Source organism: Coffea eugenioides, unplaced genomic scaffold, assembly GCF_003713205.1.
Source record: "Coffea eugenioides isolate CCC68of unplaced genomic scaffold, Ceug_1.0 ScVebR1_129;HRSCAF=551, whole genome shotgun sequence".
Classification (NCBI taxonomy): domain Eukaryota; kingdom Viridiplantae; phylum Streptophyta; class Magnoliopsida; order Gentianales; family Rubiaceae; genus Coffea; species Coffea eugenioides.
The window spans coordinates 270,355-294,754 of record NW_020861691.1 but is presented as its reverse complement, the minus strand read 5'-3'; the positions used below and the strand labels follow the sequence as shown (position 1 = coordinate 294,754).

General features: G+C 36.5%; 1 protein-coding gene across 1 annotated transcript; it reads left to right on the top strand.

Annotated features, from left to right (window-relative positions):
* The first annotated feature begins 316 nt into the window (after positions 1 to 316).
* LOC113755204 lies at positions 317 to 24,147 on the top strand. Its single transcript, XM_027299258.1, has 19 exons — positions 317 to 458; positions 1,764 to 1,892; positions 2,183 to 2,410; positions 5,094 to 5,180; positions 7,175 to 7,264; positions 7,367 to 7,493; positions 7,584 to 7,684; positions 9,435 to 9,603; positions 9,702 to 9,823; positions 12,229 to 12,357; positions 12,435 to 12,533; positions 12,625 to 12,682; positions 12,762 to 12,837; positions 12,909 to 13,038; positions 16,024 to 16,181; positions 19,300 to 19,372; positions 19,727 to 19,921; positions 20,985 to 21,078; positions 23,047 to 24,147. Exons 2-19 carry the CDS (start codon positions 1,818 to 1,820, stop codon positions 23,934 to 23,936), a joined length of 2,901 nt encoding a protein of 966 aa, XP_027155059.1. The 5' UTR covers positions 317 to 458; positions 1,764 to 1,817; the 3' UTR covers positions 23,937 to 24,147.
* The last annotated feature ends 253 nt before the right edge of the window (positions 24,148 to 24,400 follow it).

Sequence of the window (24,400 nt, the reverse complement as noted above, 5' to 3'; positions counted from 1 at the left end):
ATTTATAATATAATATACAATAGATATATAGATATATAGCTATAATTGTACAGACAGTATAGATGACGCGCATCCTGACGGTTCACTGTAGAAATTCCACACGCTGCAAGACTTGAAGGTACGTTTGAAAATCGTTTAAACTTGAGAAACTAACGGACGATGTTAAATTTCATTCTTAATTGGCAATAACGTAAAACTAATGGAGGAGGCAAACGTCAACAGAATATCCTAAGGTTCTTTGCGGGGGGGTTGGTGGGTGGGTGTGTGGGTGTGGAATAAAAGGCAAGACTCCACTAGTATGAACAAAATGGCACCGTCCATTATGGTGGCTTCAAGGCCATCTCTTTAGAATCTTTCTAACGCGTTCTCGTATAATATACGCTGTTTACAGTTTACAGTTTTATATTCTCTCCCCTTTGCCTTTCTCTCTCAACCGTTCTTTTCAATTCAATTTTCATGTAAGTCTCTCTTTACTTGTTTGTAATTCTTAATCCATTAATTTGGTATATTTGTTGCCCTGTAATTTTGTGCTTATTTTCTTTTGTATTTCAGTTAATTTTTTTTTTTTTTGTATTTTTTTGGTAAAGTTGTGAATCAAATATCTTCCATTCAGTTGTTTTCAGTGGTTCTGTTCTGTATATTTATCTGCTTCATTTTTTTGGGGTTTTATGTTGCCATTCCCCTTTTTTTTTTTGAGAATTTAATCGATTGGATGAATAAGAATGAGAGCTTCTTTGCTTGTTGCTTAAGGATGCCTGAATCTTTCTTGCTTTCCAGGGTGCCGGTATTATGATGCATAAACTAAGATAGAAAAGAAAAAAAATTCGATTTTTATGTTCTCGTGGCATAAAAGAAATGATTTTTTTTTGTCTTTTTTTTTTTGTGGAGAATTTGGAAACTGGGAGGGGATTGTGCATTGGGCAAATTTTTGGTTATGTATAGTTATGGTATTTGATTGGAACCACAAGCTGTTAAGCCTCTTTTAGTCAGCTAGTAATGAAGGGGATTGTTAGTTGTACAACTGTTTTTTCCAACGTGGAACGAGCATGATTGAGGTGATGATCCTATTGGCTGCAATGGATATGTATTTTGTTTTGTAACTCTGTTAATGTGAAAGGAGCTTATGCACTCTTTTTTATTTGGTTTCTAGGGGTTAAACTTCAAATGTGTTAAATTGATTACCTTCTTAGTGATAACTGTAGTGGGCTATGCTTGTATGGGAAATGACCTGGCCCTTCTGAGCTAGTCTTGTTTGCTAGGAAAAAGGCAAATTTTGCTAAAGTTACATGGAAAGATGTCTGAGCCACCAGCTTCCTTTTCATAAATTTGAAAATCGTTATAAATTTGTCTCTGTAATGCACCTATAAGTAAAGAAAAAAAAAATTGTCATTAATGTAGACGTGAGTCGGGACCTGGCAGGGTAAAGTCAGAGTTATTAATACATTAACATAACATGACTAAGCTTTATGGTAAAGAGAGAGGATATGAAGGTAGATTGTACAACTTTGTTTTTATGGTCAGTACATCGTGAATCATTAACAATCGGGTAGCTTATATGAGACAGACTTATAAAATGCTGCTCTAAATATAAGTGAGTCACGACTTTCTATGTTTCTGAATCAAACGAGTACTCTTATCAAATCTTATACTTTTCCTTTCTTATAAAAAGTGATACTTATCAGTTGAGATTATATTAGAATGTTTTAGGCTCTATATGCTGTTAACATTATACTTTAATAACTTATGTGTTTCCCTTCCCTTAGTGGAGATTGATAGTCCTGGTTTTCTGAGGAAAGTTGGCTATAAACCTGCTTCAGATGGGGTGGGGAAACATATACAAGAGACGCATAAGAGTTTTCTCGTTGGCACTCGTAATATACTTGGACTATAAGGTACGCCTATCTCCGCTGATGCTTGTCTGTTACTGGATGGGTTCTTAATGGCTTTGGATACTTTGTGGCATTTTAATATTGTGATGGTTGGTTGATAATGGAGTCTTACTGAAATTATATGGAAGGGCACATGTGTTTCTAATAAATCGTGTTGGGAGAATTGTAACAGTAATTATCTAATGGAGTGTATAAAGCCATTTTTACTATGTTGTGGAAATGGGAAATCTTTTCTTCTTGTTTGTTAGTGAAATTCTCTTTCTAAATGTTTGTTTGGAATCACATACTTGAAGGCTTTACAGCAGAGAGATAAATGGACAAGAAAGTCAAAGAAAGCTGCTCTTTGGGAGAAAGCTCACGAACGTAATGCTAGACGTGTTCTTAAAGTGATGGTGGAGCTGGAGGGTTTGTGGGTAAAGCTTGGACAGTATCTATCTACTCGTGCTGATGTGCTTCCTCAGGCCTATATTTCCCTTCTGAAGCAGTTACAGGATTCTCTTCCTCCTCGCCCCTTAGAAGAGGTATTGTTTGACTACTATTTTGTTAATTGGGGGAGGTATAGTTTGACTACTATTTTATTACTTGAGGGTGAACAATAAGAAACACTTGGATAGCAAATGATGCTATGCGTACTAATGAAAGTTCAATCTACATGAACTTGAACTTTCATCTACTTTCTCTGCCGTTAATATTCCTTTTTGTGAACTTTCACTGAAACAGCTGAACCTATGTTCTGTCTTGCCTTCATGTTGTATTGGAGTATAGCTTCTGGAAAAAACGTTATGAAGTTGTTATAGCAACAAAGTCATTGTCATGGCAGTCACCATAAAAGAACAATTTAACTTTGTTGTTATGACTTTGGTGAAGGCACATAGGTTGTTGAATAGGCAAGGGCACGTAGGTTGTTGGCATTGGATTCTGTGCCTACTGCTAATTCAGAATCAAGAAGAGGCTTTTGTTCCTTGGTATGTGTGATGAGTTTTAAATACCTAGCTGATGAGATTGGTATGGTGGTTGCTATCTTAATTAGCCGATATGGTAGGGCTAATTAGCTAAAGTTCAACCATGTTGTGCTAATTCAGAACCAAGTTGTGCTAAGTTGGGGTAATAGAACTCTCAAGTTGGGCCTACTTCAGTCTTGTGCTAAGTTGGAGTATGTCTTCTAGTGTGGACGATAAGTTAGGAGGATCTCAATCATTCAAGTTACACCGTTAATCAAGGCCTTTTACTGGGATATCTTAACCCCACCGTAAAATGTTAACAGAAAATGGTAGTGCACTATACTTTTGGTTATTCCAATCTGGTGTGATCACATGAATTAAATGGGCCCAAACTGTAGAAGGTCTATGTCCCAGTAGGATTGGCTTAGCTTGATCACTTGATGTACATTTGTTATAACCAATCTAACATCTCATATTTTCCCTCCTGTATGCTGTTCTTGTTGCCCATTACATCTTGCCATCTGCCAGGATTCCTATGTCATATACGTGTCTGATATCACAAGTCATCATGTTGAAACATGTTCTGCCCTACAAAGATGTTGACAGCATGGCATGGGCATGTTTATCAACATGCACACTCTTCTTATTATGATGTTATATTATGGCAAGTCCCATGGTTAAACTATATCCACATCATAAGACACTGTGTTGCAAAATGTATGCCCCGTTTGGCAAGTGAGTTTTTGGGTGTTTGTCTAAAACTTTACTGTAGCTTACTGTAGAAGTTGTAGAAAAAATTTTTAGGATGAAATACTTTTTTCTTTCTTTTTTCTTTTCTTTCGTCTCTTCTTCTTCTCCCTTCCCCCTCCCCCGCCACCTCTGCCTCCGACGTAGAAGAACTAGCAGCCAGGGGAAATTTTTTTTTTCCCTTTTTCTCTCCCCCTCTTCTCCCTCTCCCTCTCTCCCTCTCCTCCCCCTCCCCCTCGCCCTCCCTATGCCAGAGAACTTGCAGCCATGGATTTTTTTTTTTTTGCTTTTTCTCTCCCCCTCTCCTCCCCTCCCTCCACTCTCCTCCCAGATCGCAGCCCCCCTCCCCTCCCCCTTTGCGATTGGTCGGCGACCAGATCGCAGGGGAGGGGGAGGGGGGGGAGGGGGAGGGAGAAAGAAAAAAGAAAAAAGAGGGGAGGACCAATAGATCGGTCAAAGGGGGGGGGAGGGGGAGGGAGAGGGGAGGGGGGGAAAGAAAAAAAAAAGAGGAAGGCCGAAAGGAAAAGAGGAAGGCCGACACAGGAATCGGCTTCGGAATAGGTGACCGGCGCCAGAAGTGGCGGTGGAGGTGGTGGTTGGCGACGGAGGACGTGGTGGGTTGGGTGGGGGAGGAAGAAGAAGAAAAGAGGAAGGGAAATTTTTTTGTGTATTAGATATTTTGAAGTGTGTAGGTTAAAAAATTTGATAAGTTTTTTGGGTTACTGTAGCTAACGTTGTTAAAAAACTAGTAGCAGACAAACTTGGTAAAAAACTCAAGTGCCAAACAGGGCCGTAGTATTTCACAAACATGTTGGCTTTGTAACATGCGCTCGTTGTTGCACTTTGCTACAATTGCCACCTGCAGTTCCTGCCCTTGCTGAGATTAGTTGCCCGTGAGCAAAGAGCAGCGTGTATGTCTTTTGGTCTTATCTATAAACAATGTTCTCACCTCACAAGAGAGATTTTTTTTTAACCTGTCCCTCTACTATAACCTCCATTGCTTTGCCTCTCTTTGGTGCTGAACAAAATCCCATGCAGGCTTCCTTCTGATCCAACTATGTTGATTCCAGTGTACAACATATATACACAGCTCAAGATGCTATCCTAAATTTCTATTAATATGTAATCTGGAAGGTTCATCTGCCTAACATGTTTCCTTTTCCATCTGAACTCAACCCATTGCATATCTCTCTGGTTTGATTTGCAACTTTTATCACAGGTCACTGGTCCAATCCTATATTTATTATTTACACCTGTCTAGATAAATATTTTGAAAATTTAGAAATCTGGGATGTCAATTCCAAGTAATAAAGGTTGCATTGTATGCTTTAAGATCTATTTGGATACTATAGATAGGGCTTTTATTATGCTTCTTTCGGTGAAACTAACTTTCCTTATCATACTTATCTATCTTCCCCTTTTGTTGCTAGTCTTTATATGAGTGTAGTTGCCGGTTTTATATTAATTTCCTGAACATAGTGGATATGGGAATCACCAGCTGATGTCTGTTCAACAGGTTTGCCAAACCATACAGAAGGAGTTGGGGAAATCCATGGAAGAGATTTTTTTGAATTTTGATGAAGTGCCTCTTGCGACTGCATCGGTAAGCTTCTATACATGAAGTAGATTGAATTAAATATAAGGAAATGTAAACCAAAAATTGCCCTAGTGGCAATATTGAGACTTTAGTAAATGGGCATGCTGTTGAAATACTCAAGTTCAAGGACTGGTGATAAGAACTCTTGTAGCCGTAAACCTGTTAATGGTAATATCAAGTCGAATGGATGAACTGAATGGATTTGCAGGCGGCCATGTGGCGATGCCTTACAAAAGATTGTGACAAAATGCAAATACATGTACATTATTTTTTAGGTGAACTATCCCAAAACTTATGATACGCAATTGAATAGCCTTTGCTTTTTAAAATTAGGCTATTGCGAAAGGTAAGATGATCCTTTTAAGAAAGTATTTATGCTAGTTTTTGTGTGCTTATCTTGTGAACTTTGTGGAACTGCTCTGCAGTTAAAAGTGGTGAGCATAACCTATCTTAATCTTAACCTTAAAAGTATGCATTAGGTATTAGTATGTACTGCAGTATGTTGCATACTATCCATTAAATGTTATCCCGCAACACAATCAGTATATGGTAGTCTCTGACTGAAGGGCCTGGTTTAGCTTATTGTCAATTTCACTGCAAATTTTGTTGGACAACATTGTCTCCTCATGGTTCCATTTTCTGTCTGGCACATTGATGAATATGTGGGTGGTTACATGCTAAAGATAGAGCTTTCAAGAAGTTTTTGCTGTTTTTTTTTAATTCGTCTTCTTGTTAATTTTTTTTTTGGGGGGGGGGGGTAAGGGGTGACAGGCGAATATTATGGGATTGTGTGCCTGTTGGTATAAGAAGTAGCACACAATGTGGAATTGCCAGGAGGGGAGGCTAATTAGGCTACAACAGCAGGATTTTGCTCCTGATGGGGATGGGAGTCTGCTGAAGTGTACAGTGCTGGCAAGCGACTGGTAGTGGGTCTGGGGAGAGCACTGCACAAGTGATGGTGGAGGAGGCATAAAGGTTGGCAAAGGAGGGTGGAAGGGAATGCTGCAATTGTGCTGGTGGAGGTGGCTTATTATTTGGGCTTTTGCAAGTTGGGTGGTAGTGGCCTGGGGGGGGGGGTTCAAGTAGATGCGGGTGTATAAGGAGGGAATGGAGAGGGGGATGGGAGTTGGGCAGTACCCATGCTCTGTAGTCCACTGGCATAGGTCTAATGCCAGTGTACCCTGGAGATTGCGGCAATTCTTTAGTACCAAATGCAAAATGTCTTATGAATTTTAAATTTGGCATACAGTGGACATGGTTTACAATTTGGAACACTAAAAGATTTGCAGATTTGTCTAGACTGGAAGTAATTGTAATGTGATGGAGGCACCGTACGTAATTAAGCGTATTTGGAGTTAATTGGGAATGGATCATACAATTTGCAACTAGTGTGTTTGCTCCACTAACTATAGGGCTTTTGGTTGGAGGATGACATTAGCTTCTTTCAGTTTTGACTGCTTCTCGATGTTTGGCTTGGAATGAAGCTACTTTCAGTTGCATGTATCCATTCATCTATGTGTTGAAATAGTTATTGATTCATTTATGGTTGTCAACAAAAGGCAGTTACACTGAGAACTGTTGTCAGCATGTTATATCATTATGATGTCACAATACCCTCAATTCTGGTATTATTTCACTGTCTTCAAAGGATGCAAAATAGATGTTTCATTGTGTTGCAATCAATCTATATGTGCTATGATAATTGGATACAGCTGAGTGCTTATGGGTTTTCGTTGTCTTAGAAAGAAAGTGCTGCTTCCCATTCCTTCTTCTCATTTGTTCTTTCCCTTTTGTCCATTTCCTAAAGTTCTATTTCTAAGCGTAATTTACTGATTGGACATCCTGATATATGTTTCGTAATTGGAACTTGATCAATGTCGAACAGTGATCATTTTGATGCTTATTTGACATTAAACAGTGTTGAGTATCTTACCCAAAAAAAGCGCTGACTAATTAATCTTTTGGGTTAACTCCTTGGTATCCTTTATTTTCCTTCTTAGATAGCACAAGTTCATCGTGCAACTCTAAGTGATGGACAGAATGTAGTTGTCAAAGTTCAGCATGATGGCATTGAGGCAGTAATATTGGAGGTTAGTAACTCTTCGGTCCTCGTGTTAGAAATATGGGGTGTGGGTGTTACTAAGTCTGGAGCTTAGCTTTAATTGACCATTAGGTTTATCCTCATCTTGCAGGATCTGAAGAATACAAAGTCAATAGTTGACTGGATAGCATGGGCAGAGTCTCAATATGACTTCAATCCAATGATAGATGAATGGTGCAAAGAAGCACCTAAAGAATTGGATTTCAACCATGAGGCTGGTTGGTTTTAAGTCATTTGCAAAATGCTTTTCATTTTGATGACGCAAGCCTCATTTTGTGTGTTTTTGATGATTTCTTCCTCACTTACAGAAAACATAAGAAAAGTTTCCAAAAATTTAGGATGCACTGGCAAGTATGGTGATGATGTACCAGCCAATCATGTAGATGTACTGATCCCAGAAGTTATTCAGGTTCTACGCTTTTCAGTTTTCATTTTTCCTGTTGTATTCGTGATTTTGGTTGCTATGTAGTGATGCTTCCTTTAGGCTTTTATACAGTTTTCCCTTGAGAAGTCAACAAAAGTGTGATACTGCTCTTAAAATTGATTTTAGGCCATGTTTGATGACTCAGTTCAGCATTTAAACTTAATGGATTCAGATCTTAACATATTTAGACCGCTTGATAACCAAAAATTGAATATCTGAATTAATTAAATGGCATTGAATTTCCTTGGGAAAACTTGCTCCCAAAATTAAGTGATAAGCTATTCACTTATCACTAAATGTGATATGCACTCATATGTATTATATTTAATGCTTAACAATTCAATAACTTAATGGATTCAGACTTCAGATTTTAGATTTCAGACTTCAAATTTATCAAATGCACCCTTAGTATTACAAAGCTTCTCCAGAACAGTTTTTATGGTGCTCTTGAAACCTTGGAGATTGATGAATTTGATTCTATGGATGAGCTATCTGTCACTCTAATCAGATTGGTTATCTGGATGAGCTATCTACCACTCTAATTAGATCGGTTATTCTATGTTCAGCTTACCAAACCTTGCCTCTTCGAGATACTTGGAATTATAATTCAAAAGAAAAGACAGAGCAAGAGAGTTGTTTAGACAAAAATACTATTTTCATGCATTTGTAGTGAAAGTGGAGCCATATCTATTCCTCCTTTACAATGAGTTAAATTTAATGGGAGGTTAATGTTAAAGTGCTTAGTTGCAGTTAAAATCATTTTTTTGTTAGAATTACAGATAATAGGTGGAGCAATTAATTCATTTTTTTTACCATAATATATAATGGACAGGAAAAAATAGTTACTGACAGGGAGAATGTTTGTGTAGACCTCTTAAACATGTACTAACCAAATATAGAATTTGAAGCCCTCAGTTCACATCCATAGGCACAGAGATAGAGAGAAGGCATGCTTGTGTCTGTGTATTTGTGTATCTTATATTACTAATGAATTCAGTTTCCCTGAAAACAGCAAGAAGTTTATTATGGTGGAGAACTCTACATGGGCCTGTCCCTGCTTGAGAACAATATAGCACGTTACTTGTCACTTGTGATCCTGACATTCATGTTCCATATTTTTGCACTTCATGGACCTGTTAATTATGTATACAAGCCACAATCCGTAAATTTTGGGGAAACTTTGTTTTCTCATGAAACATGTTTGCATGAAATGCAGTTTGAAGTTTAAAATAGTGGTGAACTTTACTTTGAACTTCCTTGTTAAAAGGGATATAGCAAGTAGTTGTCACTTGTGTGCCTAATGATTATTGCCATAGTTGGGATTTCATGCGTCTGGAAATATCTCATATTTGTTCTTATACAGCATTGTCCTAGGGTCCTACAGCTTGTCTTGTTTGGACTTAGACTCCCTACTGGTATGACATTGAGGGTTCCTTAATGAACTTATTGTTAATTGGGTTATATTTGGTATATGTAACAGTATGCGAGTGGGAATTTAAGTTTCCTTGGATTGTAGTTTGGGAAGTATCCATTTGCAATTTGTTTGTTGGTATCATTTATATATTTGTCTTGATGACTTATGCTTAATAATGTATTAGGTTTAGTGGATTGCTGACAAGCATGTTCTTTTAGGTGGCATTTGAAACTATGCTGACTGCTACTACATATATCTCCAATTTATTTCTACTTCAGTAATCAATCCTTACCCTGTGTTATATGTTGCTTGTACTGTCAGTCAACAGAAAAGGTCCTCATTCTGGAATACATGGATGGTGTTCGTTTAAATGACCTTGAATCACTACAAGCTTTGGGTGTTGACAAACAAAAGCTCGTGGAAGAAATCACACGGGCATATGCTCACCAGATTTATGTTGATGGATTTTTTAATGGTGACCCTCATCCTGGTACAGCATCTTCATACCCACCATGTGCACTGGCATGACTATGCAGGAGATTCATGGTTTTTGTCTAACAAAATGCTTGCACACCTTGTATATCCTAGGAAACTTTCTTGTGAGCAAGGAACCTCCACATCGTCCAATCCTTCTTGATTTTGGGCTCACTAAATCACTATCAAGCTCTATGAAACAAGCTCTAGCGAAAATGTTTCTGGCATCTGTTGAGGTCAGTATGCTGCAATGTCCCAGGGGTAATATTAGTGATGGGAAAAGATTGTCCATGATAAGGGTAACTTTAACGGTCACATTGATAGCTGAATCTGCAAAGCCCTTCTCAGCTTCAGTTACTCACAGCTAGTCAACTTACATATATCTAAAGGTTCTGAATTAATCATTTTTTCCCTGTTACCGTGCGGGAGTTTTCGAGTCCATTTGGCTTATGGCGCTCTCTCTTTGGTATATGGTGTATGCGATCTTCAATCCTATAAATTTTGAGAATGGTAGAGTTGCTTGCTAAAACACAAGGGAGTTACACTGTTGAGAAAGATTTGCAGTGCTTTTTGAAGTGCTTGATCTTTCTATTCTTCTGTGTTTCTGGTAGCTTCAAGCTTTTGTCTACACAAACCAGTTTTGATGGTTTCGACATTTCTTTGGTTTCATCCTGGATCTACTTGCGGTCTCCTCCTATATGGAGTTTGAAGAGCACTGGGTGAAAATTGTTTTATTTGATTTATGAAGTTAATGAACTAATTTAGCATTTAAGTTCAAATTGCACAAATGTCAAACATGCTGACCAGTACAAATTGTGTATGTCGTTATTGTGTGTAATAGTCTTAACTTACTGCTACATGCTGGTCTTGTACATGAGTGCATAACTTGGAAGTCTTTCCAGCATCACTTTCTAAATGAGAGTTCATGACAGGGATTGATATTCTTAAATCTTACCGTCTGTGTTGCTGATGCCAATATGCCAGTCGTGTGCCTGGGTGCAGAACTTGGAACTCTTTTTAGCATGACTTTCTAAAAGAGAGTTCATGACAGGGTATGATACTGTTAATTTGTGAGAGAAGCAGTCTCTGTTGATGAGTGTGGGCAATTGCTGCACCTTAACTCTAGAATATTCGTTAACATTATCCTACACTTATGGCCTCAAATAGTTATGCGTCCTAATAGGCTAAAAGTAAAATAATGGGGGGAAAGGTAGTGAAAGAAAGAAAGAGAAATGAAGACATATAGCGAGAAGAGACGGTAAAAATTGCGTGAAACGTCTCAGTAGCTTAATCTCAGTGCAACTTCATCCAGCCAGTAAATGAAAGAGCTCAGGTGTTCGTTTGGATTCAGAAAAATGGAGTGAAGGAAGAGAACAGAAGGGAAAGTAGAGGTTTTTTGACAGACAGTTTTAAGTGCGAGAAACCTAGAGATGTGGAGGAATGTGAGGATGAAAGCTTAAGAAAGTTTTCACAAGAAAGTGGAGAGAACGTGAGTTTGCTTCATTTATAGCTTTGAATATCATATTTAAGCATCAAAATAATAAATAAAAACTGTGTGGGTGAATCCTTTTAAGTTCCTATAAGTTATCTTTCTCGTCCATAAATCCCAAACAGCATAGAAGAAAGTTTTCATCCTTTCTCCTCTCCTTTTCTTTCCCAATTGAAGTTTTCTTTTCAAGTTTTTCTTTTTTATAACTTCCAAACTGGGCCTAGAAGCTCTTCATTTCTACTTCAACCGGCTAATAGAAAGACTGAATTTGTCTTATTTTTAGTTTTTATCTGTGATTTAACATGATTTTATGTGTTGTTATTGTTACCATGTTATAAGTTGCTCCTACCATAATCATTGTAACAAATATAAGTTGCACCTAAACAATCTTGTCTTGATTTCTCTCTCTCTTTTTTTGGCTTGATGTTGTTATCTTTTCTAGAAGTTTGTTAATTTCTTTAGCTTGTTTGATCAATAGAAACATTGTTTAATTAAATAAGGTGTGATTCTTTTGGTGCTCAATAGATTTATTTATTTATATCTTTTCTTGCTTTACTACATTTCTGTAGGATGGTTAATGGTTTATGGTTAATTATTCCTTTCCTTTATCATCTTATGACGTTTTTCGGCATGGTTGTGACATTTTCCCTTGGAATTATATTTCTTTTGATTTATCATAACTTATTCTACAAATTTAACTTTGTTTGTATACTTATTTTTGTAAAAGGAATATTGTATACCATCTCATTTTCTTAAATTAATTTAATTGCTAGATCACATGCTATTGTATCTAAAGTAATGAATTTGTCAAAGAATCAATGAAGTGTATTAAGAATATGTTCAAATTTCTTAAATACGTGTAATGAACCAGTATGATGTCCATATGCTAGCGGCAACTCCAAGCAGTTGTCCCAAGCCACCTTTCTCCATTTCTGACCACTGTTGTCCCAAGCCACATCTCTCCTTTTCTGACCATAGTTGTCCCTTGTTGTCACAAAGACACTGTCTTTGTGGCTACATTCATCAGTAACAGTGCTTCATTTAGAAGAATGCTTTCTGTTTGAGTAATTGTTTGCAGTTCCTGGATATTAGTTCTTTCAATTATGATGGTTCTTTACTCCTTTTACCTGCAAAATTGTGGTATCTTTGCAGGGTGATCATGTTGCACTCCTATCTGCTTTTGCAGAAATGGGCCTTAAGTTACGCTTGGACATGCCAGAGCAGGCGATGGAGATAGCAAATGTGTTTTTCCGTGCATCAAGACCAGCAAATGAAGCTCTTGTTAAGACACTTTTTGTTTTCCAATAGTTTCCAATTCCCTTTGCTTTACATTGGACTCATTACTGTGTTTGGCGTAGGAAAATGTCAAATCTTTAGCTGAGCAAAGGGCTAGAAATATGAAGTTCATACAAGAAAAGATAAATCTTAACCAAAATGAAATAAAATATTTTAATCCGGTAAGTTTGTTTTCTTCTTTTGTGTTTTGTATTTTTGACACGCTATAGGTGAATTTCATTTCCCAAGTTAAGCTGGTGGTGTTCTATCCAGGTTGATGCTTTCCCAGGTGATATTGTTATATTTACCCGTGTCATCAATCTGCTCAGAGGTATTCAAGATCTTTTGCTTTTCTTTATTGCTTGTTTTTGAGGATTGGGTTCTGATTTAGTTGTTGACAAGGATTTCAGGGCTTTCATCGACAATGAATGCTCGAATAGCATATTTTGATATTATGAGACCATTTGCTGAATCTGTTTTACAGAGGTAAAGTCTATATTGCTCGTGTTTGGCCATGCCCAGAGGTGTCATCTAATCTATTTTATACCTACTTTCAGGAGCCATAGTGAAGGCTCATCACTGAACAAAGATTGGATCTTCAATAGCCCTGCCCATTCTGATATTGAAGTCAAGCTGAGAAATCTCCTAACTGAACTAGGGAATGCCAATAAAATCCTTGGAATCCAGGTGAATGACCATGGTTTATTGTTTTACTCTTATTTGATCATTACTAAGATCTTTTTAGCACTCAGTTTTGCATTTATAACCACTCATTAAAAAAAAAAAAAAAACTCATGCCAGCCTCCTTTAATGTGTTTAATTTTCTTTGATCTTCAATAAATAGTCATTAGCTCTTTAAGTAATTAGTCGAAAGGGAAGTGAGGGATAATTTTCCTTGTGTGTTCATGGCTTTTTTTTCCCCTTCAATCAGCTTTATCTGTAAACAAGTTAAGGCAGGAATGCAATTTCAGTCAGAATTTTCTGTGAATATCAAATTATTGACACATTGGAATATTGTTCCTGCATGTCAGGACAAGGGTATTTCCATTCTAATCCTTGCTGACTTGGCAAGGTGAAAGTCCTTTTTATTATGTTGGAGAATCTTGTCCTTTTGTTTTGCTTGTCATCTTTGCTCTTTCTTTTCTAGGCTTTGCAGTTCAATTGTTTTCTTAATTTCACAATGCTAAAACTCACCAATGTATAGACAGAAACACAAAAAGGACGTACCAAATCCTGTGTACTTTGTACTTTCCTCTTCTTATCCATGAAGGTAGTAGTTTTATTAAAATGCACTAAGGTGATGCAACTCAGGAGAAACAAGTAGTTATCTTCTTATACAATATAGGCCCTATCAAAAGAATCATATAGACTATCAGTTGATTGGTGACCATTCATTCAACTGTAAAGGGTGTCCTAGGATTGAATTTTAACTGGTTCTCATGGTCTCCAATCAAAGCTCTCTTTTTTCTCTCTCTCCTGTGTCCAAAATGTAAAGAGTGGGTTACATATCCCAAATGTCCTCGTGCTTTCTCCTTTCAGAGAAAATTTTCCAACTTATTAATTATATGCTCTACACATATTTTCATGCTAACCATTTCACGTCACAAGTAGTAAAGAATGTTGGTACCCTCTACATATCCCAAATGTCCTCATTCTCTCTCCTTTCGGAGCAAATTTCCAAGTTATGAACTATAGGCTCTGTACACATTGCCACACAACCCATTTCACTTTTCAAATAATAGAGAATGCTCGTACCAACAAAAACTTGAAGTTTTTCTTTTTTTTTTTTAAAATGATTTTGGAACCTTACTTACTGTCTTGATCCATGGACCCTCTATGCCGTGGTTCTGCTGAAAATGGACGGTGCAAGAGGAGGTGGCTTGTCGCATCCTCACATCTTAGCCAAAGTAATTAGCAATTAACATAGATCATAATCCTTTTTCTCAAGTTATCCCCCTGTTAGGATGCTATCATGGGTGTCTTTCTAAGAAAGAAATGCCACTTTTCTTGGAGCAATAGTACCTCATTTTTCTTTGAAAGAAACTCTATTGATGATTCACTTCTCGGCAAAGTATAATAGTACTTCCAGAAATTTCACATTTTGCTCCACCATTCCACTTCACCGCATCAACGTGTTGGTTATCACTTACAAACAAACATCTGCTAGAAAATTTGCTTGTGGAGTACTTAGGGCACTTGGATATCTCTTTGGATATGTGACTGGCATATCACTCCTGAACTGTTTCCAGTAACGATGACAACAACAGTCTCACCTTGGTTGATTGCAATTTGCTGAATGATGGGACATATTTATACTTAAAAGCTTTGTCCCCACAACAAATGTCACTCTAAAAACTGATAATGGTGCCATCATCCACCCCAAAGCAAGCATGTTGTTTGAGTTGTGCCGCTCTTGGTACATGCTCTTCCAAAAAGTTACTGAAGGTGTTTTTAAAGACAATCTATTTTGTTCCTTTTTGCTTCTATAATTGGTTGATTTCAATACAAGACCAGTCAGAAAAGGAAACTTAACCATTTTGGTTCTTTTCAATCTCATCAAAAGGCTCTCACTAGAAAATTGAGGTCATCAGTTTATTCCAAAATCAATTTTTTTTATCTCAGTTAAATCATCAGCAGGGAACAATTAGTGTAGAAGATAGAGGTTTTGAAATCAATTTTTTGAACACTTATGTTTTCCAACGAAAAGTTCTGGAGGTTATAAAGTTCTGTATATCTGTCTTCTGAAAGCTTAAATTAGTCCGTGTTTGCAGCTCTGGGTGTGCGATTATCGTGGATGAGCTTATAGTTTGCTTGCCAATATTGCACTTGCCGTAGGATGTTCTGTGTCCTTAGCAGAGCTGCTTTAAAATAATGGAGATACAACCAATTGGATGCCTCAACTTTTAATGAATAAACTGTAGGTACTTACCAAAAATCTATGCATTTATTTCTAACGTTTCTGGATATATTTAGGTGCTCAAATCCTATATCTATGCCAATTCTATGATTTTGGTAGCAGCTTGCGAATTTTATTTGTATGAGGTCACCTTTAGTTTGTTTATTGTCTATTTCCACTCGATATAGACCAACATGAGTAACTTGCAAAATGATAAATTGCAGAGCAAAGTTGAATCTTATGAAGATGGGTGAAGTATGATCCTAGATAGATGTGAGCAAGAAGTTTAATTATATTTTCTTGGTGTCATGTATCAAATTATTATCTGAGGTTAGAGAAGTATCGTATCCTTTAGTCGATTGTATTTAAATTGAACCAACTTGGCAATTTGAATCTCATTTTGGAGTGTTGCTGGCTTTGAGCTTGTTAAATGGCAGTTTTGAATACATTAAACGTATTTGACGTATCAATGTGAGGTTTCTACTATCTTATAGTGTGCAGTTAGCGAAATTCTCTGACTTGTCTATGAAAATCTGGGTATTCTTTCTTTGATGGCACTTTAACTTTCTTGCTAATCGAATGATGCTGGTGTCACTGTAATCTCCTTAACATCTGATAGTATTGGGAAATGCCATCATTAATACATCTCTCTTAACAAGTCCAGTTCACATAAAGCTATTTTAGGTTTTATCTTTAGTTTTATTTTTTTGTGTTAATCATGTCCTGCTTCCTAATTAAATATTTCCTTCTTTATATTTAACTTATATTATTTTAAGGTATGTGCCTACAAAGATGGAGAAGTGATCATTGATACTGCTGCTGGAATTCTGGGAAGATATGATCCTCGACCGGTTCAACCTGATAGCTTATTTCCAGTTTTCTCAGTAACAAAGGGAATCACATCTGGACTGTTACATTGGCTAGTTGATAATGGGTATGCACTTAATTGCTTAATATACAGCTTTGGTGTGAGATCAACTTGGTGAATGTTGGGCTGCATAATGTTTTGATATTTAATGCAGTGGATTAGGATATATAGATTGTGTAACTAATGATTCATAAGCAAGATGAGAAAGTCAATATAGAAAATGAGAAGAAAGAATACGTATTAGCTTCATTAGATGGAAATTAAGAGGCAGGGCGGGCTGCAGGGGGCGTATATTTGTTGTGGGGTGAACACCCAAAGGTCGCCTCAAAGGCAGAGGTGCCCCTGGGCATGCACCCCAGCACTCTAAACGCCCCAACAGAAATCAGAAATCGTGAATTTTGGAGGAAGAAAGCGAAATAGAATAGGAAATATAAACATTGTTAATTGATTCCTAAATGGTTTTTACCATTAATGATAAGAGGGGAGATGATATGGAACCATGGAAAAGTTTATTAGGATGTAAGAAGAGTTGAGAGTCTGTCAATTTGGGGTGCAAAGGAGATTTGGGGATGACAAAGAGGGATGATTTGCAGTTGACGGCGGCTGGACTTCAGAGGTATAGGGCAATTGCTAGAAATTATTTAGTAATAAGTCCTCCTATTTTAACTGACTTTTAAAACTTATCTCACATGTTATCTTTATTTCTTATCTAACCCAAAACTTAGTATCTTTTAGATGTTACCATCTTTAGATGGTAATACAATATGATAAGAATATAGAAAACTAAATTTCTAAATTCACGGTCCCTTGTCATTTTTAGATGTCCATAACCACTATTTTACCATATTTTTCATACTGCTATTACTACCATATGTTGTAACAGTTTAATTTTTGTAAAGTTTCTTAATTTTACATATTTTTATGAGAGTTGTTTGTATTTTTGATGAAGTTTTTCTCATTTTCTCCAATCTTTAACCATGCCAAATGTGTCTGAAAAAGAAGAGCAAAGCAAATGAAGCGTGTCTAAAAGTGAACCATCCCCTTGGACTGCCACGAAAAAACACCATTGGATTTCAAAGTGGCATGATCTAATTAAAAAATTTAACCCAATTGAGCATGCTTAGCATATTTTTTCACGGTAGCAAGGAAAGGTTTGATTCAGCGGGAGAAGAAGAGGCAAAAGTTGGAACAGAAATATCATTTGATTCATCGATCCTCAAAAAAGAAATAAGTGTTCAGTCATTAAATGACAAATGTGAAATTTATAGAAAGTTAAAATCTCCACCGTGGAATAGTGCACCTATCTCATACTAGAAAAAGGAAATTACTAAATACTAAATTTAGTATTTAGTAATGAAAAATAGATACTAATAGGGCCGGAAGGGGGTTGAAACTCTTTTTGAATTATTATGGAATAAAATTTGAAAATTATTTTCATTTTCATCATATATATATTTACACTTATAAATATTAAAAATTCAAAATTCGTAAGGCTTCCACCCCAAGCCCGGCTTCTGCCCCAAGCCCGGCTTTCGCCTCACCTGGGCAGAGGCAAAATGCCCTGCCTAATGCCTTTGCCTTTTATGACATTGACCTTGACTAAGTGATTTGTTATCTGTATTGTGTATGACCTTTCATGTATTTACTCCTTAAGAAAAAGCCAACCAACAGTGTCAAGCTTCATCAATTTGTCATTATCTTCTCAGTTTCAGTTTTAAAGTTGTGGAAGTTTAGTGGTTCGTGATTGTATGATTGTTGATTCTTGTTTGACAGGCAGCCTATTCTACTGAAATTGTGCATACAAGAACAGTATGCACTGTTTGATGAACCTGTATCTGTCCACCCTTACTTGGCCACCCGAGTATTACTTAGGACTTATTTTTGGATAAATGGCATGAAATTCAGTTATCAATAAAAAAATGTTAGCATCAAATTCAATTTCTGAAGAGATATTAGTAACTAATTGAATTAATTGACTTATTACTCTTCTTAGAATATTCCAATGTAATTATCATTTCAAATGCTGTCTGATTGTGACAATCTAGATAAAAGTTTAGAGCCTGAGTTTTCTGCATGCTAAAGATAATAATTGTTGATCGTTTGGAAGTCCTTCATCAATATATATAACTGCTTTGGGGTTTTTAATCTCTCTTATTTATTTATTTATAAATATAAATTGTTAGAAGTTTGAAAATTGGATTGTTTTAAAGTTGGGGTCATAGAAATATCTCTGTTTATCATATTTTGCACCAGATATGATATTTTAACAGATTCAATATCTATGCTCCAATTGGGAGCAGTAACAGAGCCACGGTCCTCCGAAACGTGTAGTAGTGTATAGATTTTTGCAAGTTTCTGCAAAATTCAATGACAATTGTAAATTCAACAGTTTTCCCCTCTAAGGCACTGACACGGTTAAACTATACAAATGACTATCAGGTCTTGTATAGTATTTATCATGACTTTTATTTGGAGTATGTAAGCTACATTAAAGTATGAGCTACATAAAGTGAACATACATTATTTCTTGTTTCCACTTTTTTTTTTATTTAATTTGGTATTGGTTGTTGATTAATTAAAAAAATTATTTGGGGAGAGGTTTGGCAGCTATATATTTTAAAGAAAACGCTGAAAGAGCGATAGACATGAAAAATATTCTACATCAAATTCCAATCTGATTCTTTCACATTGGCAGTTAATTACAAAATGTTTATCATCTTGCAAGCTGTACATTTGTTTAATTTTCTTATTTTCTACTGTGATTTGAAATTGAAGCTAGCCTAACATCAGGATGCTTTAAAAATGAAGCAGAGATTGATAACTCGAAAATGAACCTAAAACTGGTTACTCAATTGGACTTGAAATATTTTTAAATAAAAAATTTTGAATACATGAGATATAAAGACTATGAAAAAATCCTCGAAGCATAGCTTTATAAATTTTACCCCCACAGCAAAAATTTTCTGGCTGCGCCAATAATTGTGAGGACATTTTACTGAAAACTGATATTATTTTCCATTTTTGTAAGAATATACATGATAGGCTTAACTTCCACATGATGTTGATTCTCTATGAGTAGTGTTTATTTATTTTCACTCCCTTTTCTACTTCATTGCTTTCTTGAGTAGCCAGATGTTTAAATTGATAGGCAGAAGAATGACTGCTTGAAGTTTTCATGTACCAGGAAGTTGAGGCTTGAGGATAACATCCAAAACATTTGGCCAGGATTTGGATCAAATGGAAAAGATCGAATAAAGGTGTGAGCTTTTATGCTCCAATTTATTCTTCATGTCATCTTTTGCTGATAAAGACCTGTTATATCTAATGGAAATATTTGTAGACTTCTCAGGAAGTAAGGAATCTTAAATTGTTCTAATTTGGTCTCCAGAACAAACCTGTTATATCTAATATGCGGATATGAGCTGTATATGGTTTGGCACTTTACAGCTTCATTGAAAGTGATAGAGGGTTATTGAAAGAGTTTGACCAACACTTCACAATGTATCTCAACCTAAGAATCTGCTTTGAAATTGAGTTTTTGCATGTTTTCATAATGCTGTACAAAGGTTCTGTTTTCTGTTTGTTTTACAACTGATTATTCTCTCTGCTAGGTTCATCATGTGCTTAACCACACCAGTGGTCTGCATAATGCTCTAGCTGAGCTTATGCGGGAGAACCCATTGCTAATGACTGATTGGGATGAATGTTTGAACTGCATGGCTATGACAGCCCCTGAAACTGAACCTGGCAGTCAGCAGCTGTACCACTATTTGTCATTTGGTTGGCTTTGTGGAGGCATTATAGAGGTATTCTGGCAGTTCGACATTATAGAATTGCAGTTTGGTCCCAAAGTTTGGGCAATGCACCAAATTGATCCCAAATGGTTTAACAAAAAGTAGTATGGTCCTGAATGTTTTCAATTTTCATTATAGTCAATATTGTTCCTACAAAACAAATTTGTTGATGATTTTTTCACTTTGACCAAATAAAGGGCAATTGACATCATTCATCATCAATGATCAGATTTATGTGGAAATTACGGAAAACAGTATTACATCTAGATCCGTTTACCAAAATCATCTGCGCTTTCTATAAGTAAATTTTAAAAAAAATTGTCTTTCTCAAAAATCTGCTTACTGAAGTTATGATCATCATAAAAATTGAAGGGAGAAGTAGGTAAGAATGACTTTGCAATTGATTCCAAGAGTAAAAAGCTTTTCCTTATTGTTTTGACTAACTTGCACGTGACCTTGATGTGGCTCTTCACCAGTAGCAATTGCCCAAATTCTGCCAGTGGCCTTGTCAGGTCAAAATGGCAATTAGGAACAGAATTCTGTTAATTGTCCTTTTTCTAGAGGAAAGTAGATGTGCTATGGACCTGATTTATATGGCTGATGCAGTGCCTAAATTTTAGGGAAGAAAACTGCAATTGTCTCTTAATTGTAGCATGAAGAAACTAGAGAGTTGAGCAATTTTATTGTACTTTGAACTTTACTTTTTTAATATCTATTTTCGGACTAAGCTGTACTAAAGATAATATGAATGTATACTGATGCAGTAAACTACTTGCCATGGTTGCCTTTTATATTTGGACCTGCCTTGCCATGGCAAGGTCTATCCATTCCAACTTCACACATTAGAATGATATTTGACTAGAGTAACTTGTGGACTTCAACACCTTTCTTTTTTTGCCTTTTTCTGTGTGTTTGGTTTACCATCAGAATCAGAATTGGCATGGCATTTATTCACATTAAGTGACATATTTTGAGAATGCAATTCCATTCTAGTCCAATTTCATTTCCATAATAGAACCATAGACAGCCTTTTTGTTATACTTTTCAATCTGTTAACCAATTGCCGTTTGAACAGCATGCATCAGGAAAGAAGTATCAGGAAATTCTCGAAGAAGCATTTATTCATCCTCTTAAGATTGACGGCGAGCTGTATGTTGGAATTCCTCCAGGCATGATTTAAACTCTTTATATTTTGATTTCTAGACATAACTGATTGAACAAGTAGGGGTCTACATAAAAAATCCAGTCTCCCAAAATAGAACCAAATCCTATTATATTGCTTATATAGTTGAGAGTTACATGAATAAAACATTTAATCAAAATATGTCATATAGTTTGTGCAATCTTGCTTGGTTCTATCAGGGTAGATTGTCTAGAATTTTTATAATCACAAGCTTTTAGGAGGGATCTAGGATTGTGTGTTTGGATGTTCAATATTAAAGTATCTTTGAACTTGACTCACCATTGCTAGCTGTTGATATCAGATGGAGGCACAATGGTCAAATGACTTGTTTAATTTGACCATTATTAAGCTGACAACTTTCCTACTCCCTTAGTTTGATGATTTTCAATCTTACTCTCTTATTGTTGTGGTACTGTATGTAAACTTGCTTTAAAGTTTCTAAAGTCATCATACTTGATGACTAGAGTTCCCAATTTAGAATGTTTTAGATCGATTTATCCAAATTGTATGCAGAAGAAAACTCTATCGCCTGACCAAAAACTTTTGAAAGTTCCGTGATCCATTTAATACTAAGTATCGATTTAAGCACACTAAGTGAATCTGGTATAAAGAATTGAGCTATAATAAACTATAGGGAATTCTAATAGAGTTCATTTCCATTTTGTGAAAGTCTAGGGTTTGACTTGTAGCACATGCTATAGTTTGAAAAGCCTGCGGCAGATGTGGGATAATTATGGCTATGGCACTTGGTAAACTTTAGCAGAATGTTTAAATCTTCCTTACCAGAGAAAAGACTTAAGAAATTGATGTTAGTCTGGAGTTGGATCTTGTGAATGCGTACACGTGCCTGAATGTATGTCTAAGTGCACGTTTTTTTATTGAAGTCTGTCTGTTGTGGTGTAGTAGGGAGACATAATATAGTTAATATGTCATGGGATCCACGTATTACTACAATTTAACCTTTAGGACAACCAAATTTTTGGTGTTGAGGTGGGCGGTTTCTAGTGAATGAGTTCCTCATCTAACTTCAATTTAGCTGTGGTTCTCGTCTCTCTTTCATCAGCAAAAGGAAGCATGGTGGGTTTTTTTTTGGGTCTAATTGTATCCCTTGGATGCTTTTAGAGCTGAAACTGATGGTGTAGCTGGTTTGAGGTTGAAGCTGAAAAGTAATGCATAGATTAGAATATTGCCCTGTAACCTTTAGGTTCAAACTTACGATTAGAAATCTACAAAGTCGTCTTATTAGATTCGTTCTATTTATCTTGTTCAAATGGTAATGATACTGTTTTTAAGATTTATGCTAAAGTTCCTCCCAATTGTAGATTCTAGTTTGTTTTTCCTTTAAAAACCTTGATTTGCAATGTAAACCTAAGCCATATTCCTTTCTCTTTTCTTTCTGCCTTTGTTAAATCAAGTACCATAGATTCTTGATCTATCACCTGATGCCCATGTCCTTAATCAGCCTGTAAGATAAAGCTCTTTAGAGTCTCTTGTAACTTGTCTTTAATTTGGTTGAATTCAGCACTTGATCAGGTAACACTAAACAGTTAGAGTGGCTGTTTCCTTTCTAAGAGCCCTTGAATGGAATATCTGCCAAGAGCCCCTTTTTTTTTTGGGGATTCCATTTCCTGCTAAGGTGTTTATTGTTTCTTTTTGGTGACTTTTGGGCTAGATCTTTTTTTTTTTTTTAATATTTTTGGGGCGAGGAGGGGGTGGTGACGTAGCCAGAAGGAAAATGCAGTCACCTTTTTACTGGTCAAATTTGCCTTACAGCAATCCTTTTGAACGTGCATCGTTGATTGTTTTGGTTTTGTTTAGTGGTTGAGTTCCATCACTTGTTTTTTGGTAATAGTTCTTTATCTTTTGCTTCTTTTGCAGGGCCTGCAGATGTTGTGATATTTTGTTATTGTCCTTTGTTCTTCTAATTGATCAATCACGTGATGCTTTTTCCCAGGAGTGGAGTCCCGGCTGGCCACGCTAACTTTGGACATGGATGATCTAAACAAGATCTCTACTATTGGCAACCGTTCAGACCTACCTTCCAGCTTCCAGCCACAAGATATTTTGCAGCAGCTGACCAGTCTTCCTTCTCTGTTTAACACCCTCCAAGCTCGCCGAGCCATCATACCAGCTGCAAATGGACACTGCTCAGCTCGTGCACTTGCACGCTACTATGCTGCACTTGTTGATGGAGGGGTGGTGCCAGCACCCCATTCTTCTTCGGGGCCTCCACTTGGAAGCCATCTTCACACTCCAAAATTTCCTACTAAGAATATTTGCAAGAAAAATAGAGCTGCAAATATCAAAAACTTGTTGACTGCATCGAAGAAGATTGGTAACTTTCACCAACGGCAAGAACGTGATAGTTCTGGTGGAGGTAATTCTCGCAGGACTGCAAGGGGTAACAGTTACACTAGAGTTCCTGTCGACTCTAGCAGCAGCAAACCTTGTGCATCTGAAGGTGATAGTTTTGATGGTAGAAATGTTAGCAAGCTCTTCTGTAGCCCTCGGATTCATGATGCTTTCATGGGCGTTGGAGAATATGAAAATCTTGCCCTTCCAGATGGGCAGTTTGGGCTTGGTTTTAAGAGATCTTACACAATGAGTGGCGACATTGTTGGCTTTGGGCATTCAGGTATGGGTGGCTCTACTGGCTATTGCAACATAGAACACAGATTTGCAATAGCTGTGACTATCAATAAGATGTCAATGGGGACTGTAACTGCTAAAGTAATCGATTTAGTTTGCACAGAGCTTAATATCCCATTGCCAAAGGAGTTGCATAGGTTTGTGGAGGGATCACCTGATGACGTGCTAAATTCGGGAACACCTATCATCAATTGAGGGAAATCCATTTTCACAAGTTTTTTTATTGTGCAAATATGTACATGGAGGAGCATTTGTTGCCTCATCCTTTGTTAAGTTTAAGATTTGGGTTTTGGGTGCTGAAGGTTCGTCCGGCTTTGATTGACTAGTTCGCACCTGAAATTTCAGAAATGTGCGAACTGTGAAGAGGGATTTTTTTCTTTTGGAATGAACTTAAAATTAAATATCCTCCATCTATCAAATTATTCCTATTGATTAATCAACAAAAAAAAAATGAATACCTGCACATGTGATGTCTTTTAAAATGTTTATTTTCTAATGATTGTTATCATAATGGTAAAAATATAGTACGCAAGTAGCGGATATTTTAAATAATTGTTTAAAACAGAGCAAACCATCTCTAATATTAGTTAATATTAGTTAGTTGGCCTATATGGCTCAAATCAAGTAAACATCGTCTAATACCATATTTTTTTGTCAAA

Excerpts from the sequence above, each read along its gene's own strand:
- LOC113755204 (XM_027299258.1), top strand. The coding sequence starts at position 1,818 with ATGGGGTGGGGAAACATATACAAGAGACGCATAAGAGTTTTCTCGTTG. Across the intron at positions 7,494-7,583 it reads GGATTTCAACCATGAGGCTG|AAAACATAAGAAAAGTTTCC; the intron begins GTTGGTTTTAAG and ends CCTCACTTACAG. Across the intron at positions 13,039-16,023 it reads ATAAAATCCTTGGAATCCAG|GTATGTGCCTACAAAGATGG; the intron begins GTGAATGACCAT and ends TATTATTTTAAG.